This window comes from Rhipicephalus microplus, chromosome 4, assembly GCF_043290135.1.
Source record: "Rhipicephalus microplus isolate Deutch F79 chromosome 4, USDA_Rmic, whole genome shotgun sequence".
Lineage (NCBI taxonomy): Eukaryota > Metazoa > Arthropoda > Arachnida > Ixodida > Ixodidae > Rhipicephalus > Rhipicephalus microplus.
This window is the reverse complement of record NC_134703.1, coordinates 12,785,314-12,805,893: the sequence shown is the minus strand read 5'-3', so window position 1 is coordinate 12,805,893 and position 20,580 is coordinate 12,785,314. Positions and strand designations below refer to the sequence as shown.

General features: G+C 45.8%; 1 protein-coding gene across 2 annotated transcripts in view; it reads left to right on the top strand.

Annotated features, from left to right (window-relative positions):
- Positions 1–20,580, top strand: part of LOC119171633 (retinoblastoma-binding protein 5 homolog) — an 85,222-nt gene that overhangs the window by 47,199 nt on the left and 17,443 nt on the right. For both annotated transcript variants that reach the window (XR_012894833.1, XM_037422420.2), the window contains exon 12: positions 2,511–2,607. Coding sequence is in view for 1 of the 2 variants with exons in the window: in XM_037422420.2 (XP_037278317.1) it covers positions 2,511–2,607 (97 nt within the window). In the remaining variant the exon portion in view is untranslated. The remainder of the gene's footprint in view (positions 1–2,510; positions 2,608–20,580) is intronic.

Here is a 20,580-nt window from a genome sequence, read left to right as displayed (position 1 = left end):
GTATATAAGTCCTGAAACCAGAAAATAAATGAAATCATAGGCCTATATTTTTGCTTTCCACCAGCTCTAAACTTTAGGAGTAACAAATAAATTGTAGAATACTCAAATACACGCAATATACTCTCGTGCTAGCTTTCCTACTGTTGCTACACAGTTGCTTCAATTTACACACCACGTCGCTTTCTTTTTCGACTGAGAACAGGTTGATGTCATAATTATTGACTATTTGAAGTTCTTTGACATAGTTTGCCATGCTGAACACTCAAGTTCTTCATAATTTTATTGCAAACTTCAAGCTGCTTGATTGGATAACAGATTACTTGCTGTCGTGCTGAAATATCGTTACGTTTAACCACACACAGTCATCTAACGTACATATCGCATCATTAAGGGGCCTGAAGGCTTTGTGCATGGTCCACTTTTGTTTAATATTGATATAAATGGCGGAGAAGAAATCATCGGTGATACTCAAACTAAACTTAGAATGTATGCAGACTGTGTTATCTGTATAGCCATCTCTAATACTCAAGATAACGATGCCCTGAATTGTGTTTTTTTTTCCTTCGTCATTTTGTAACGGGAGTGAAACATGGCATACTTCAAAAAGACTGTACTCATGACCTTTTCAAATAAGAAACAGCCATTTCATTTTACATATACTAATGGCGGTGTAAGTATAGTATGTGTTATGTAGTGTAAATACATTGGTGTAACTCCCACAGGAAATTTAAAAAGGAAATGGCACACGTATTTCGAAAGGATCTGCAACAAGCTCTCCAAAAACTTTGGTGTCTGCGATGCACGTTAAGCAACTTGACAAATGAATGCTGGCTGACAGCGCATGAGGGTTCGCGAGACTCGAATATGCCTTGCTTGTTTGGCTGCCTAACCACAAACATGACATAACATTGTTAGAATCTGCTTAAAAAAACAATGCTTATATTTCCTCGCTATGACCAGTGTTTCTCACCTACTTTGCATGAGCATGTTTTATCGCTGCAGCAGCTCTTGAACATTGGTGCTCTTGCAATAGTGTCACCCTCGTGCATAAAAAGATAGTTCACACTGGTTCAAGTGTTCTAGCACCAGTATTCGTCATTGCATCTTCTGGACACCGTACCCTGTGATTTCATCCTCTAATTATTGTGCCTGTTAGATTAATTATTGTTTTCATTTTCTTTTGTTCTTTGCTTTCTGCAGAATGTGCACTTTTGTAATGACATTGATAGGTATCGGGGAATACTCGGTTATGAGCAGTTAGAAAAAAGAATTACGTGAACTTGTATTTTGTTAAAATTAATTTTTTTCAACAAAAACGACAGTTTTCTCATATGGAACCCCGCCCGCACAGATCCTCCACTCGCGGACAATGCGACAATGCGAGGCCTTGCACGCGGAGCTGTGGTGCCTGCGGTCAGCCCCGGTGTCTCGCAGATATCGAGAACAGTGCGGGAGTGTAAGTGGGGGGATCGCGTGACAACTTTCAGAGACATCACCCAACAGACTGAACAGATGCAAATATCCACCACCACACGAAAAACTAAACAAGAAACAGGAGGTTGCTTGGAGACTATTGCAGACTCACGCGTACCCAAACCCAGTGATCCTGCGCCTCTGTTACCCAGACATTTATACATCCGACAACTGTTAAGCGTGTGGAGCAAGAGCGATGCTGCAGTACATGCTGTGGGAGTGCACCGGGAGCATGCAGCAGTCTCCTATGAACCAAGTAGACACGACAGTCTCACACCGCGAGGCACGATGGGAGGCGGCTCTACTCAGCGGCGACCTCGCCGATCAACTGTGGGCAGTCTGGCATGCCCAGGAAGACGCCCGTGTCTAAGGACTCGAGGCAGTCACCTAGGCTGGGTTGCTTGTAGCCCCACCCCTCTAAATACCTCCAGACAATGTCATTAAAGTTTTTACTCAGTCAAGGTGCTTAACATTTGTATTTACACCTCCTATGTCTCGGCAACTGAAACAGCAGTATTTGTAAATAAATAACATAAAGACATGCTGCTGTCACTTCAACTCTTTGCCCTTTCGGAAAAACAGATTTTTGTTCAAAAGGGACAAATTGCTATCCCCACCAACTCTTGAATCTTGATCCAACCACCCCTCCCTGTGCTACGCTGCCGCCGATCCGATGGATTCCGGGCCATTGACACACCGTCAATGGAGGTGAAAACACCGGCGTGCCGCCGCTGGCAGCTTTGGTGCCGGCACACAGCTGTACTCCTAGCCTTGACGTAACCTTACAGCCTTCTCCCTAGCATACGAGGCACACTAGTTTGCTTTGGTATGAGCAAACTTGTGTTATCGTGCTAACGGCAATAAAGTTTTCAAGCAAAGTAACGCAAAAGCAACCATTTACATGTCTTTTTTGTTTCTGTAATAGACAACCCTAATGATTTATATTTTAAAGAACCTAAGTAATGCTAACTTTAATTAGTTACTTAACTTGTGCAACATGTGTGCTGCTAATTGAATCTTCTGTTATCACCCATTAGCGATGAGGAAGGCGAAGACCCACGCGCACTGCTGTACCTGCCAATATCACCTGAAATCGATGAGCCCGAGGAGGGCTGGGGCCAACCACCAGAACCTGTGAGCATCATGTTTTTTTGTTGCGTGATATTTGGGTCAAAACTTGTATGGTCTAATGCCTGGATGATGTTCTGAGCTTACTGTTTACCAATCGTGTGTAGCTCTTGCGTTTAGGGCTCAAGCGTGTTCACATTTTTAACTTGAACTGCATGGGGACTCGATCATTGCCGCACTGCGGTGTGGAGCTTTTATTCTTCGATAAATAATAAAAAAAAAGGCATTTCTCTTCTGTGAAGGGTTTGAAATACTGGAATTTTCTCATTACATCTACTCAATTGTGAGCTGGTGCTCTTTCATGAGTTAATAATATCTGGGGTTTGATGTCAGAAAATGATTATGAGGAACATTGTCGTGGAGGGTACTGAAAATGTCGACCATCTTTAACATGCAGTGCCAGGAGTTCCCTTAGTCTCGCGTTCTTGTAGGAGTTCATTCGGGCATGCATTGTCAGGAATGAGGGTGCAAACAACAGCCTAGCAGCACTAACATTTTGTTCAAACATTGAAATCGAATGGTAAGAAAAATCGTATAAATTTTTTAGATCAAAAAACTAAAACAGAAGTGCATTGGCCATCCTAAATTGTCTTTTTAGATGAAGAGATTTCACTCCTGTCATATCTTTAAAGGGCCAGCAAACAACCGCTGAGTTTCAAAATAATAATGAAAACACTAATGCATGCTTTTGCTACGTGACCATGATGCTGCAAGATTTTTGTGAATGCGTGCTATAAATAAGGAAGTTACAAGGGTTAGAACATTCGTTTCAGCTGGTTTCGAATTTTGATGGGGCCACTCGCCACCCTTTTCCGCAAAGTAGTGGCCTAGACGGGACTCCACCCACTTCAGCAATGTGGCACAACGTCCATGATACGTCTTCGGTGCGGAACCAACAACCGAGCGGAGCTTCCCCCTCATGAGCACAATTAATTGCGGTGCAGGCAGGAAACACGGAGTGAGGACCACTTTCCTCCTTGCAGTATATAGTAGTGAGACGCCCCATTATCTCGGAGGCTGTTATTCTGGCAGTACCCCTTCTCACGAAGTCTCTGGCTCTACGAAATGGCAGAGGACAGCACAGAAAAATGAAAATGTGGGCTGCGCGACCGAAACTGCATCGCTGCAAAGCCAAGGGGCCGTTTCCCAGGGAAAAAAACCAGTCGACAGTCGACAAGCTCAGTGGTGCGTAACGGTGCCCATGGGCAAGCTTTTGTCAGAATATGTATATGAGGGAGATTGGTCAGGCAAGAAAAACAGGCGCGGGATTTTTTTCTGGGAATAGAGGGTCTGCGCGGCGTGCAGTGCTGTAATATCCAGCAGATCGCAGCTGCGTACTGTACGATTTAACTAGCTTCTTTGGGGGTTGTGAAAAAAAGTCCGAGCCTGTTAACCGGTTCTTGATATGTGGGGTTAAATGTCCCAAAACCACCATATGTTTATGAGAGACGCCGTAGTGGAGGGCTCTGGAAATTTGGACCACCTGGGATTCTTTAACGTGCACCTAAATCTGAGTACACGGGCCCCAGGCACTTTCGCCTACACCAAAAATACGGATGCTATGGCCACGATTCGATTCCGCGATCTTTTATTGGTCCTTCAAGGTGACACTGAAGAGCTAAAAGATTTTTGCGTATTAGTAAAGTGCAATTTTATAATAAAAAAAACACCACTCTTACTGTGTGAAGATGCTTCGTAAGCGAGGAAACGCGTGAAATTGATTGATTTGTGAGGTTTAACGTCCCAAAACCACCATATGATTATGAGAGACACCGTAGTGGACGGCTCCGGAAATTTCGACCACCTGGGGTTCTTTAACGTGCGCCCGAATCTGAGTGCACGGGCCTACAACATTTCCGCCTTCATCGGAAATGCAGCCGCTACAGCCGGGATTTTATCCCGCGACCTGCGGAAACGCGTGAAAAGAAAATGCAAGTGGGAACGCCACATCGCACACCATGAAATCATAAATTTTGATCGCATCTGCCGGGTCTTACTTAGCTTCTATCAATAGAAATGAGATACATTGTCATCTGTGGGTGCAACAGACTTAGCATATGAAGTTTAAGAAAATTTCAACGGGTGAGTATTGTTAAAAAAATTAGAAAGACATCTTGATATTTGTTACGTCATGCATAGAGATTGTGATGCAAAATTTTAAAATGAAACTCTAACCTTGATTTTCTCCGCTAATAATGAGCTTATGACAGTGAAGCATTTGGCATTAGAGTTCTTTAAGGGTAGTTTATTCATCCGAACCAAGTCACTGTTCCTCTTTAGTGTCCCTTTAACGACATTTTCTTCTGAGTTGCTTGTTAAATGTGCCTTTGATTTATTCTGTTGCTCTGCACATGCTAACTGTGGCTTTTTATCACAAGTCATTGTTATATGTACGTACATTATGTTCTTTGATGAGATCAAGTAGATTATATTGGGTACTTGAGCAAATGTTGTTTCAAAAAGACATTTTGTGGACTGCACTTGTCCATGGGTGCAGTTGCTTTGTTGTTTGTTTGTTGTGTTCTAAGGAACTAAAAAATGAATCCACACTACACAGACTTATAAAACTTCACCTCTGTTGAAATGTGACCGCTGTGGTCAGAATCGAACCCGCGACTTTTGGCTCAGCAGCGGGGCAGTGTAACCGTCACACTACTGCAGTTGGTACCTTTCTCTCCCCTGAGTTTAATCAGTAACCAACAGGAACTTTTTAGTTATCTGACTGGAATAAGTTGGCTTATACTGTTGGAAGAAAATTAATGTGTAGCAAGTGGTTGAATGTATGAGTGGTGTGCCTTGGTTCAAACTTAGCTTTATGTATTCTTACAAGAACATGCAGCTGAATTAAAAGGGACCCCGTGACTGATGGGTACGACTGTTCAAATATTGAACTTCTTTAATCGAGCTCTGAGTATATACTTTTAAGAAATAAAAATCAGAATAAAAGAATGAAGAGAATTAGTGCAAAATTCTGCTGGAGTAAAAACTCATTCATTCGAATATCGTGGGACTAAGAAAAACGTCGTAATTTACCCAAAGTCAAATTAAATAAGGTCTGTTATGTCAGTGCGCTTTCATTTTCTTGATGATTACGTCAATCCAGTACCTATTTTGCGATCGAGCAGTGTAAAAGCTGCAATTTGTGTTATCAATAGCTTCATTCACAATGTGATCGCTGCTGAAGGCCCTTTCTGAAGACCCAAAACGTGCTGTGAACCCCTCCGCCCTAACAAGCGCCCTTTCCCCTTTTCAAGAGACTTGAAATATGGGCCAATGATCAAGCTCGCACCCCCCCCCTCCCGCCACTCTTTCATGAGTGTCTGCAGGATTTTGTCTTGGAAATCTCAAACCCGTGTTGCACTGCAACTGAAGGAGATGAGGAATGCGAGTGTAGGCTGAGGGAGCCCCATTTTCAGCACCCTCCCCTTCCAAAGTCTACACCCCGTGCCATCCTGCATCTACTCTAACTTGTTTTCTGCCACAGAATTTGGAAGCAGTGGTTTGTAGGTCAAAGATTCTTTAAATATTCGCAGTATTTTTTATTGCTCTTATAGTATAGTGCAGTGGTTCTCAAATGGGGGACCGCGGACCTCCTAGGGGGTCCGCAAAGCCATTTTTATGATCTGCGAAACCTTCACCCGCTTTTTTTTTGTGGCATGCATAAATGAGCTGTCCAAAATGAGGCCCGTTTGTTTAATGTTTTTCGTAGCAGTAAAAGGCACCTTTTCACGCTCCAGTCATGATAATTCACCTACGTGACCCCCCCCCCCCTCCCTCCCCTCCGCTGCAAGGTGTCCCCATCGCTTCCACCAGTCCCCAAAGGGTCCCCGACACATCCATGGCTGAGAACCACTGGTCGAGTGTATTTCTCTTATGCTCCAGGCTCAGGGATGCATTGTTGTCACAAAATTCTGAAATATGTAAAGAATGTCTTTCTTCCTTTGTCATAATACATGAAATTTCACTCAGGGATTCCCTCTGGTTCAGTAAATGCATGAGTATCTAATAAGGCATTTTATTAGAAGCACATCTTTCTAAGAGGCTCTCCTTTTGGCCTCTTTATTTTCGGTTCGTGACTGACTGAACAAGGGCTCCCCTCCAAAACTAGTCAAATTATCTTTCATCAACAAAAGGGGGGGGGACACTTGCTTGAAATTTACAGTACGTACAGCACGATATTTCTTTCCTTTGAAGAAATGGCTCGCAACCGGTCATCGATCTTGTTGTAGCAAAGCCTTATGCCAGTTAGTGGACTGTGGCTGAAGCACATCGTCTTGAACGATTTCTATCATGCTGGGTTCACTCTCTCCAAGTAAAAATGAGTGCCTCATCAGATGGGGCGAAACCTGGCTTGCTGATGCGCAATCGCAGATGTCGACTACGGAGTTCTGAAGGCAGGTGGCGAAAAGAAAACTTCTTCTTTTCACAGCTTTGACACGAGTTCCCATTGACCAGGTCATCGGCCACCTAGTTCGCATGCACAATAAAGAAACAAGTGTGTCACAGTGGCTGAAGCCCTGGTTACAACAACACAGTTGTGGATTGTGCCCATGCCTTTCTGAAAGCTAACTGTGAACACCATTTTCGCTCCTTTGTAGCGTTTGGTGCGCTCTGAGAATTGAACGAATTGACCAGGTTGTGGCCAAATATGGCTTCAATAATGGTAGTTCATTAAACAATGCATAGTATGCTTCTTGGGGTCAGAAAACATGTATGTTCAGCCAAGATGAACATGTATCATAATTTCAGAATGAATGAGGGCTTAATGACTGAGCTTTCACGGTACTGCAAGCACTTTTTTCATGCCTAGTAAACTTTAAAGGGCCCCTAAACCCCCTCCGATATTTTCCTTAACATTTCAAGTAAACAAGGGTATCATGTGCAGAATACCATCGCGATCAACGATCCCACACGCCGCAGCACTACAGGTAGCGGGCGCGCCACAATTTCAAAAAAACAATAGTTTCTCCTTTCCGGTCCCCGCTACTCCCACCACACATGTGTGACATCACCAGTGAAACTCGATGACGTCACCACTTTCGATGCTTGCGATTGGCCAAACGACAACTGACGACTTCCGGTCACCCTGCAAACAGCTGTTCGCACGCACCTTGCTGTTCTTGGTCATGTTGCCGCTTGCGAATCGACATCTGCGGACCGTAACGCAACCGCCAATTCGCTAGCGTAGGGCATGGGCCGGCACGACAGCAACAGCGGTTAGTCAGCGATCAGTGCACACAGATGACACACACAACACAGTTGACGGCAAGCTGGGGCGTCGGAGTGGCGGGTCGCGGCAACCAGAAGTAGACGCTGTCTCGAACAGTGTGTCAGCGGTGACGTATGCCTTGCGAGATGAGGAGGGGCTCTCAGCGAGGAGGGGCCAAGCGTTTTTGGAAGAGGGTAGCGTAGGAAAGAGGAAAAGAAGCGATCGTCGTGTCGCGATCATCTAACGCGTTTAACTCCACTATTATGACACCATTTCGAAAAATTCTCACGGCTACGTGTTCATTGTAAACTTGAACAGAACTTCCTCACCTCAACTAAATTTCGGCCGCACAACTCAGTTGACGGCAAGCTGGGGCATCGTCAAGCTGGGGTTTTGGGGCCTTTTAAAGCTTACTATCATATTGCAAATGAAAACGAGAGGTCCCTCATTTCAAATAGCCATGACAGGGAGCAAAAAAAGCACATGACCCCATAGCGAACTGCATGCTTGTCTGGTATTAACTTCTCATGACAGTCAAACTGCGACTGAAGCACACAAACAAGTGAGCTTCCTGTATGACATGGAATGGTACTTTGAGCGAGTTGGTATACATTATGCGTAAAGTGCCGTGCACACAGGAACAAAAAGAGGAGTCATGTCGGCAGGCCGTCGATCAACTTGAGGAACGTTGGATTTGATTATCCGACTAATCCTTGCAAGAGGTAATTTATTAGAGAAGAAAAGCACATTGTGACCCCAGTGTGCGCACAGGTCCTTGAAATCCTTGAAAACCTTTGAAATCGAAAATTTTGTTTTCAAGGCCCTGAAAGTCCTGGAATTTTATTTTAGTCCTTGAAGAACCCTTGAATATTGGTAATTTTCACAGGGTCCGTTTATACGGCTAACAATTCACGGCAGTTGAGCGGGACACTGGGAAATCTTCATAGCTCATTGTGCTCTGTTACAACACAATATTGAGATTGTGTCATGAATGCTTGCTTTTGCTTCGGATGGTCATAAGCTGATGACCACAATAAAGCTACAGCATCTTGAGCTTCCCAGAAAGAAAAAAAGACTACTATTAGTGTTTGAAATGCCTTTTTCTGGCTTTACGTTTAGTGGTATTCCTCAGCAAAGTGCTAAAAAAACATCACTAGCTTAGCCCAGTCCGACAGCGTGCAAAAGATTGATGAACTTGATAGCATCAAGAGGCAAATAGAAAAGAGAATGAGAGACCTGCCCTGTGCTTCACAACTTCTAGTCTGGTGAAACTATGCAATAAGCAAACTGAACATCCTTGGTTTTGAGTAATAAAATTTGCATGAACTACAATTGTGCTCCTTATACTTTTTGAAAGGAGAGCATGCATCTTTGCGCTCATGAAAAAAAAAAAAAAAAACAACCAAGGAGTCACAGTACGAAGTGACCACAAGATTTTATCAGCCTTATCCTACACAATATTACGAAGCGCTGTGTGCTGACTCTCCAAAAAAGCACAACTTCGGAGCAGATGTTGTCCACTACTAGGAAAAATTCATTGTCGTAGCCAAAAAGCATTTCCCCTTGAATGTAACCTTCATTAAGCTGCGTCTTGTACACAATATGGATAGCCTTTCATTCGATTGTACAACCCCCATTAACTTCAATAACAACACATATATTCCATTATAATGAACGCTATAAACTGTTGCCTTCCTTTCTCCTTCATTTTGATTACTGCCTGCCTTGTTAGTCATCTGGAAGCTGAGATATCTGGTCTGGGAAATGTAAGTTTGCACATGGTTGGAACTTTCACTGCTACTTTGGGGCAGTGAAGCAGAGTAACTGCACAGACACTATTTGTTGTCAAGAAGCAGACACATTTTCTGAGGCTAGGAGCAATCGATGGCCCGCGTTTTGTTCGATTCTTTAACTCAATGGAGAGCATCTTATTGACCCAGGCTTGTGAGAAGCCCAGGAGGCACATCTGCCATTTGATGTATGCTTGCCTGGCTGTTCCTAGATGGATACCCTTTCCTCCACTTGAGCATGGGAAGAATGAACTTGATGACAGAAAAACCCAATATTAATTTGAAAAACTGTGTTCACGCCTTAGCATGTTCAAGCGTCAGACATGTACAGGTTCTTCGTCATCTTGACAAAGCTTGTGGTGTTCTTGGAGCTGTCTGCACTCAAGGAGCGTCATAGCTTGCGGAGAGAACTCGCATCGTTTAATGGTATTAAAAGTTCACTAACTGACACCTCGATATAATGAACCCTGATATAACGAAATATTGGTTATAACAATCGATATATTATTACAAATATACCTTTATAATTAATTTTTGGACCTAATGAACTTATTTTTGTGTATGATTTAACTTTGTTATAATGAGGTATGAGTGTATTTTACAGCAAATTCAAGCTCACCCCGGTCACCACCTTTTGCCTCACTGGGGAGCACTCCACTCCTTGTATTTAGACAGCTGCTGCCGCAACAGTCCCTCAGGCACTCTTTTGACCAGTCCGCTCCCGATTGGGATCAGTATCTGGTTCCTGCTTTTATAGCACACGAGCAGACCATGCGCACACGAATACACCACTGGTGCAATCTAGGCATCTTGGTGATAAATGCAGATTTCCTGCATAAAGATTGCTGCAGTTGTGTGTGTTTTACTGCCATTTTTAGGCTCACCAGCACTGGGATGTTCGGGAATAATGCCATCCTGATTGCTTCCGTCAGATTTATTTTGGCCGCCTAGTCAGCTGCTAGTCTTGTCCTTGACAGAGTCCGCAGTGCTGTCTCTGGGGCAGCTCTGGTTCTGGCCTCTGATATTCTTCGTATGCTTGACCAAAAGTATCATTTCATTCAGTTTGGTGCCAAGCAAGCTGTGTATGTGCTTGTCTACTTTCCCTTTGGTGCTCATTGTCAGGAAGCTGCGTGTCTCGCTAGTGGTGACACGCCTCCTTGCTGTGCTCGTTGAACAGTGCCGCTGCTGACATGACGTTGGCCAGACCACTCACCCACAGGTTTAGCGAGGGCTTCTTCTTGTCTGCAGCAGCCTTCGGTGTTGTTTTTGGGGGTCGTGCCAACAGGCTCTTACCAAGCACAGTAGCCTTTTTCACTATACTTCGCCACCTTTTTCAGCATATTTTTTTACCTCGACCACTGCTGCTGCTGCAGCCTTTCTCGTGGCCATTGTCTCGGTGCCAGCACACAGAGCAGGCTGTAGCGTTTCCACTCTCGCATTCTCGCTTGCAATTAAGGCTTGCTTGTCACCTCTGTGGTCGTGTTCAAGATGTGGCGGTAGTCTGCATGCACAATCGGGGCGTGCCCAGCTTCGTGAATAGCGTCTTCATCAACTCTAGCCACTGAATCTTGGGATTCATGCTGCTATTGGCTTTGTCATTATCTTTTCCCTTCTCCTCCTCTTTTTATTGAAGCATCCCAACCTTGCCTTCTTTTTCTTCTTGTGTCAGCATGGCTGCTTGCCCAACTGGAGGTGCCATTCCTCATCCAGCAACTATTCTGGGGACCAGTGATCGGGATTTCCCTCATTTTATGGAGTGCATTGGCTGTGTGGCCTGGTGACTGCACAACTTCAGTCTTTTCAATGCCGTGCGCATGTCCACTCTGCTTGCTGGCATCATTTTGCTTCGAATCAGCACTTGCTAGATCCAGACATGCTCTCGGCCGCTTTCATGGTAGGTGCTGGCTAGGGGTCTTTGGAACTATCTGCATCAAAGGAATGCTGAAGACTGTGGAGCGAATGCAGGAAATGTTTATTAGTATTTAAACTTCATGCGTTATGGCAAAGTTAGTGTTAGTTTTACGTATGTATATTAGTTTTAGGTATGTAGTCCAATGCCGGTTGTCGACCTGCTGTTTCCGAGGTTTCTTGTCCAGGAGACTCTCGCGTCATCAACTGACCACGCTTCAATAACAAAACTTCTTTGCTGGTAACACGTCGGCCACTCACGCCCTGCGATTGCAGAACATGTCTTCGCCCATGGGCAGTAAATACACACTTTTCTCCCTCTTGTAGGAGAAGCCTTCACCTGCAGTTGGAAAACCTTTTCGTGTCCTCCGGTAACTCCCTCCACTGCTGGCTTAAATGTCTGAACTGTCGGGTTCCCGAAATTTCTAGGCGTTTCATCGGCGCCCCGCGCCGCCAAGGCTGTGGAAAAGGCGGGACCTCTCCCGTCATGTGACACAACTCTGCAACATCACGGCCTTTTCCTGCGAGATGTTTCTGGAGTTCGCTGGGTGTTGGATCTGAGAAGCCTGATCAGCGAGGGGGCGGTGCCTTCGAGGGGGAGAGAAGGCATGTGAGCGGTGTCCTTTGATGCTTTTTGAGCCGGCTTCTGTTGCGTGTTTCATGTAGCAGTTAAAATTCAGAGGCACGCACGTGTTTGTGACACATTATTTCATGCTAAGAAGCTGCTCTCTAGATATTGGCCTTGTTTACATTGCAGCAGTATTTATTTCATGGACAATAATAACAATACTCACAGAAAATTTTAAACATGTTCTTTCCCAAGTGATCCTGAATTTTGTTTTTTCTGCTCCAAACTGGCTCGAAAACACAGTTCTTCGTGCTGAAAATGTGCTCCAAAGCTCACTTTTTTTCTGCTGAAAAAATTTGCGAGGGCATAGACAATGCAGGACTAATGCCTAGAACCTGAATGGATTTTTTTTTTTTTCGTAAGTGTTGCAAAGGCTTTGGTAAAGAAGTAGACCTTAGCCTCTTTATTTTAGCTTTTATTTATTTTTCGATATATTAACTCAGAAAGCAATATTATTACACTTGGAATGACAATTCTTACAAAAGCGCTTTATATGACGAGTGAGATGGATTATATATTTCTGGTAGCATGGGTGTACTGCGTTCTATTTAAAATATTTGTGTCGCACATACTCACAAAACTTGGGAAGGAGCGAATCTGCATTCGAAGTTCGCTAGAATATCCAAATTCCTCAAAAGATGAGGTTAAAGTGTCCAGTACAAAAGTGTTATCAGCTTTAAGAAAGTTCAAAACAGTTTTATCTCAAGTCTTTGAGGAGAACATGCTGGTTTTGAGGCGACATAAACAGTAATATTGCCACGACATAGTGACTGCATTCAAATAACGCGCCCATCACCTCGCGCACAGAGACATACATGGGCGCCGTCTAGTGATGCGCAGAGACGATGATGATAGCACGAGAACCCAGCTGGCCCCTGCTGATGTGTGCCACGCGCTTGGGACTCTTCTTGAAGAAGTAGAAGAGGAAGACATCTTGCCGTTCTGCTATAACGTGCTACGACCATAGTCCGTTTGAGTTGTGGGCACAGGTTCGCCCTTTAATAAATACGTTTTGTTATACCCCGAGTCCTTCAACATCGTTACATTTCTGGTGGAGGTGCTGGGTAATGAATCAAAGCCCTACGAACGCAAGACAGCGTAGCCCCGACCACCAGCCAGTTGATACTGCGGAGCCGACACCTGTGCATCAGAGGACCAGTCGCCGTCTTCGAGGTGATTCACCAGAATTCAGCCCACTCCACTTTGCGCCAAGGGGAACTCAGTCAATGGACGCCGCCACCATGACAAGTCATGAAACACCAGCCCAAGTGGTGATAAATCAGCCTCACCAGCCACCAGTATTTCATGGCGACTCGTATGAAGACGTAGAAGATTGGCTGAACCTCTTTGAGAGAGTGGCACGTTTGAACGGTTGGGACGAGAGAGAGAAGCTCCGCCGCGTATACTTTGCTTTGGAGGACTTCGCAAAGACGTGGTATGAAAACCATGAAACCTCCTTTACGACCTGGGATGAATTTCGGCGACAAGCTCTGGCGACTTATGCCAGCGCGGATCGCAAAGAAAAGGCGCAGGCTGCGCTCGAATCCAGAAACCAACTCACCAACGAAAGTGTCGCAATGTATATCGAGGACATGATCCGCCTGTTCAAGCGCGCAGATACCCATATGACCGAAGACAAGAAGCTACGCCACCTCATGCGTGGGGTGAAGCAAGAGCTATTCGCTGTTCTCGTCCGCAACCCACCACGAACAGTTGCGGAGTTTCATACGGAAGCGACAGCCATAGAGAAAACGCTAGAACAGCGGGCTCGACAGTACAATCGAGACATAAACTATGCACCTGCCAATGTCTTCTCTGGACGCCAGCGAAGTGACATGGACGCTCTGCGAGAACTCATCAGGTCGGTGATCAGGGAAGAGCTCAGCAAGTTGCAAGCGCCTCACACTACAGCAACACTGTCTGTAGTCGACGTAGTACGAGATGAACTGAGGCAGATGATACGTGAGCCGGAGCGTGCGCCACAGCCGATCCAACGCATCCCAACGTACTCTGAAGTACTCAGACAACCCGCGGCGCACACCAATGCAGCAGTTACGATGGCCTCTCCTTGCCCACAAACGGTACGCAGCGCACCTCGTCCACTGGAACCGACGGCTACCTACCTGCCACGAGCCCGTGGTGTAGCTCGCTACGTGGATCAAAGGCCCCGGAAAAGTGACATCTGGCGTGACCATGAGCGCAGGCCTTTGTGTTTCCATTGTGGGGAAGCAGGTCACCTGTATAGGTTCTGCCCTTACCGACAGGCAGGATTAAGGGGCTTTCCGTTGTACGCACCATGCCCTCGAAACGGTGAACGGCCAACCGAAATCGAAGAGTACTTGTCCGCGCGCCAGAGCCCACTCACTCCACGCCAACATCAGCCAAGATCGCCGTCGCCCAGGCGTTACCGATCACCCAGCCCACGTGCTTCTTCCGCACGGTCTGGGCACCGTTCTACAAGCCCACACCAGGAAAACTGAAGCAAGCGACCTGTGGAGGTGAGGCCGCTGATAACGACAGTTGCGAAGATCCTCCATTGCGGTTTCAAGGTGACGATGCTATGTTTACAGAGGATAAGCGCAGCAGTGCGAAGATTACTTCAGATTTGCGGTTGAAAATAGACGGATACGAGCTGAATGCTTTAGTTGACACCGGCACTGATTATTCGGTAATGAGTCACAAATTGGCAAAGAAACTGAAAAAGGTTGTAACAAAATGGAGTGGGGCACAGATACGCACGGCAGGTGGCCACACTATTACACCGCTCGGCAGATGCACCTCAAGGCTCGAAATAAGAGGCTTTACTTACGTTGCTGACTTCATCGTGCTGCCGGACTGTTCAAGGGAGCTTATACTAGGAATGGATTTTCTGCAAGCCAATGGAGCCATAATTAATCTGCGCAGATCCAGTGTAACGTTTTCGACAGAACAAGCTATGTCGGTGGAGGAATCGGAAAAGCGACGTCTTACTGCTCTGCGCGTTGTTGATGATGACGTCACAGTGCCACCTCGCTGTAGTGTAATGGTGCTTGTTGAAAATAAGGCATTTTGTGACCACGAAGGAATAGCGGATGGAAACGTAGAGCTATTTTTAAACAAAGGAATTTGCGTGGCAAGGGGTGTTGTTCACTTAACGAATGGCCGCTCAGTTGTCCTCCTTACAAATTTTGGGAATGAATGTCAGCACATCGCGCAAGGTATGGCTATCGCCTATTTCCACGAGTTCTGCATGGCGACTGAACTATGCAGTTTAGCGACAACGCCAACCACTCCACAAGAGACCTGCAATGTCGACGCATCAGTTAACGTCAACCATAGGCTCCCAGAATATCAAAAGAAACGATTGTTTGCCCTTATAAAAGAGTTTTCGGACTGCTTTTCAACGTCCTCTAAGGTGCGACGAACGGCTATTGCAAAACACAGGATTATAACAGAAGAAGCCACGAGACCGATTTACCAACACCCATATCGAGTATCGCAAAAGGAAAGAGACGTCATCAAGAAACAAGTGGAGGAGATGCTTTCAGATGACGTGATTCAGCCTTCCAGCAGTCCATGGGCGTCTCCCGTAGTGCTTGTTAAAAAGAAAGATAACAGCCTTCGATTCTGCGTCGACTATCGGAAACTGAACAGCGTAACGAAACGGGATGTATACCCTCTGCCGCGTATCGATGATACACTCGATCGACTACGGAGTGCGAAATACTTCTCCTCCCTTGATCTCAAGAGCGGATATTGGCAAATTGAGGTGGATGAGCGCGACCGTGAAAAGACGGCCTTCATAACCCCAGACGGACTCTACGAATTTAAAGCGCTTCCATTCGGCCTGTGCACAGCGCCAGCTACGTTTCAGAGAATGATGGACGCTGTCCTCGCGGGACTGAAATGGCAGTCCTGCTTGGTGTACTTGGATGACGTTGTCGTATTTTCCGCTACATTCGACCAACATCTAGAGCGACTCCGCACAGTATTAGAAGCCATTCGTTTAGCAGACTTGACTATCAAGCCAGAAAAATGCCACTTCGCTTTTGAAGAGCTTCGATTCCTCGGACACGTCGTCAGCTCCGACGGCGTTCGGCCAGATCCCGAAAAGACAGCTGCCATCGCGAAGTTCCCGACACCCAAAGACAAGAAGTCAGTACGTCGCTTCCTGGGTTTATGCGCGTACTATCGGCGATTTGTGGAAAATTTTTCGAACATTGCTGAACCACTTACTAATCTGACAAAAGACGACGTGCCCTTTAGGTGGGAAAGTGAACAACAGGAAGCATTTGATGAGTTAAGAACACGCCTGCAAGCCTCTCCAATCCTCGCCCACTTCGATGATACTGCCGAAACTGAAGTTCACACCGATGCGAGTAACGTCGGCCTCGGAGCCATTCTAGTCCAGCGGCAAAACGGCCAAGAAAAAGTGCTAGCGTATGCCAGCCGCAAGCTTTCGAAAGCTGAGACAAATTACTCTGCAACCGAAAAAGAGTGTCTCGCGGTCATTTGGGCCATAAGTAAATTTCGGCCGTACCTCTACGGTAGACCATTCCGAGCAGTAAGTGACCACCATTGCCTGTGTTGGCTGGCGAATCTTAAGGATCCCTCTGGCCGACTAGCAAGATGGAGCCTTAGGCTACAAGAGTACGATGTTACTGTGGTATACAAATCTGGGAAAAAGCACAGCGATGCCGACTGCCTGTCACGCGCACCAGTGGAGACGAGTGAGCCGGAGGAAGAAGACTTCCCGTTTCTAGGCGTCGTCCAGGCATCAGAAATCGCTGAACAACAACAAAATGACCCCGATTTGCTGCCACTTATACAGCGTCTCCAAGGACTCAACGTTAAAGTCCCGCGCACTTTATCCAGAGGGCTCCCTTCGTTCTGTCTTCGGGAAGGGGTCCTATACAAGAGGAACTTCAAGCCTCATGGTGACAAGTTTTTACTCGTTGTACCTGCACCTTTACGAAACGAGATTCTGCACGCATGTCACGATGAGCCAACATCTGGGCACATGGGTGTCAGCCGTACATTCGCCAGAATTCACCTAAAATACTACTGGCCAAAACTGTTATCATCAGTTCAGCGCTATGTGAAAACTTGCCGTGAGTGTCAAAGACGCAAAACTCCATCCGTGAAACCTGCAGGCCTTCTCCAGCCAATAGAACCACCGCATGCCCCATTCCAACAAGTTGGTATGGATCTCCTAGGCCCATTTCCGACATCGACTGCACACAAGAAGTGGATAGTCGTAGCCACAGACTATCTCACTCGCTATGCTGAGACTGACTCGCTGTACACTGCAACATCTCTTGAAGTTGCCAAGTTCTTCATCAACAACATAGTCCTCAGACATGGTGCACCCAGCGTGTTAATTACAGATCGTGGCCCAGCTTTTACTGCAGACCTAATGAAATGTCTGATGCGAATGACCCACACAGACCAGAGAAGAACTACAGCATACCATCCTCAAACAAATGGCCTAACGGAGCGCTTGAACAGAACTCTGACTGATATGCTTTCAATGTATATCGACGTCGAACATAAACTGTGGGATGAAATATTGCCCTACATCACGTTCGCATATAATACAGCCGTTCAAGAAACAACGCGAGTGACACCATTTGAACTTGTATTCGGCCGAAGAGTCACCACTCCACTGGATGCCATGTTACCACTGAATGATGAAAGCAGCAATCCACCTGGCCTAGACGACTTCCTGCAAAGAGCCGAGGAAGCACGACAGATGGCGAGATACAGAATACGCCGCCAACAACGTATCGACTCCTATCGGTACAATCAGCGTCGTACCGAAGCGCATTTTCAACCAGGTGACAAAGTATGGATATGGACCCCAGTGCGTCGCCGTGGACTTTCTGAAAAACTTTTTAGCCACTACTTCGGGCCTTACGAAGTACTCCATCGTGTAAGCGATGTAAATTACCAAGTCAGATCCGCTATACACGGGAGCTCAAAACGCCGCAACCCTACAGAGGTTGTACATGTAGTCCGGATGAAGCCGTACTATGAGAGATCACCGGAAGACCAGTGACGCCTACGCCTACCACGAATCTATTCATTGCCTGACGCATCGGGACGATGCGTGTGATGAGGGGGATTATGCCACGACATAGTGACTGCATTAAAATAACGCGCCCATCACCACGCGCACAGAGACATACATGGGCGCCGTCTAGTGATGCGCAGAGACGATGATGATAGCACGAGAACCCAGCTGGCCCCTGCTGATGTGTGCCACGCGCTTGGGACTCTTCTTGAAGAAGTAGAAGAGGAAGACATCTTGCCGTTCTGCTATAACGTGCTACGACCATAGTCCGTTTGAGTTGTGGGCACAGGTTCGCCCTTTAATAAATACGTTTTGTTATACCCCGAGTCCTTCAACATCGTTACAATATGATCATAAGATCTTTCGACGACTTCACATTTTACACCGTGCAATATAAGTTCGCAGTCCCATAATGAACTTAGGCTGCAGCTAACTATTCTTTATCTGATCTCGAGAAACTGTAAAATGCTAGTGTATGGGAATACAACTGCTTCCGGGAAAATAAGCAGGGTTCGTACAATGATATCATAGCGTGTAGAAGGGTAAATGAGCCTTTCGCTGATGCCTGCTGAAATAGCGAACGTTCTAGCATGTGCTAGCACTCGTGACTGCACCCTTATATTCAAAGTTCATAGATGCGGATCGTGCCATGTAGCCTCTTACTTGAGTATCTCTTTATACTCCTTCGTCCAGCAAAAGGCAGACGGAGCTTTCTTTCCGGTTGAGAAGCAATGGACTGTAGGCATCGCATGTGGAGGGATGTTATGGCATGTGCCCTCTGTACGATGGAGGTAGGCGGCTCGTTTCATCTATGCTTCAGCAGTGTTCTTCGCTATAGCGCTCGTGAGATTTTATGTGCGGGAACAGCATATAGCGTGCGTACAAAGGTAATTTATATGGACTATACGGAACATGACGGGGGTAATGAAAGCCTGTAGGCAGTGTCCATATAGTTCTTCTCGCAGTAAAAAAAAACACACTCACACAAAAATCGTCGAAGCAGGCTGTTCCTTTTTACGAAGAGCTGCGTTGTCTTCGCTGTATAGAATTCACTCGTTGGGAGAAGGAAATAATTAGGAGCCTCTTTCTTTGGTTTTATTCTCAATTACACTGCACTACACTCTTTACTGTAATTCTTACATGCACTTCGACATTTATGTCTTCATAAAGCATTTGTGCAATGTGAGCGCTAAGCGTTTAGCCTAACAGGATTTCCAACTTGTTGGCTACACTCAACTTACGCAATCGAAAACTCACAAAATGCAGCAAAATCACAAGTTTATCGCGCATTATAATCCTGCGAGACAGGAGGAAGAACGGGCTTGGCACGTAGCGAATGCATGGCCAAGCAGGCTAGAGAACAATTTACAGCCCATATTTCTCGTATATTGATCATTCTGGAGTATGTGCCCTAATCGTGTCACGTGAATCGCTGTTCTGGCGTCACAAAGAGCACTAAAAAAAACGAAAAATGCCAAAGCAGAATAACATTCTTGACTGTGTATCTTCAGAAGCTGTTTTAGGGCCCTACATAGACAGCGCATGCAAACACTGAAACAAGAGAGCAGCCATGACACCGCTAATGCCACTCACAGAACTCCTAAAGCTGCAGAAAAACAGGTGAAGTGATGTATTTTACATCCAGATTTTGCGTTCGGGTAAAAATAAGACAAACGGCGGAGCACCGAAAAATTTGTGCGGCGGCGTGGTTCCTCTCGAAACTTCGGCGGCGGCACACAGATCGAGTTGGTATTCCGTTTCGAGAGGGATTACAGTGCAGAGGGAAGGCACGAGATGAGACCGACGAAGATGAGTGCCATGTTCGTTGATAACGTTTCTGCTGCACGAAGGTCATCAAAGGGTCTGCTATTGTCAAGAGCATGCTCAAGGGTGTGTTTGATGGCCAAATTAAAACATACGTATTGAACACCTCGTGGCTCGATGTGCAAAGTGTGCCAGAACTCAAGTCGTGTTCTCTACCTGCTCCATCTTAAGGAATGTGACTGTATGTTTTCATTGTTAATCACTACGCCACATTCTCTTTAATAGCCACACTGAGGACTTGCTCTACATCATAATAATAATAATTTTTAGATTTTACATCCCAAAAGCATGAAATGATTATGAGGGACTTTGTAGTGGAGGGCTCCACGAATTTCGACCACCTGCTATCTTTAATGTCTGCCTAAATTTAAGTATGTGGGCCTCCAGCTTTTCGTATCAATTGAAATACAGCCACTGCGGCTGAGATTCAAACCTGCAACCTTCGGGTCAGTACATAATTCAGCACTCTGTCACAGTGGGACATCATTGGGGCGTCAATACTAGGGATTGTTGCTGCGGTAAAGCATGGCTTTGCTCACTTGGGAAATTCAGACTTCATGTGGACAGA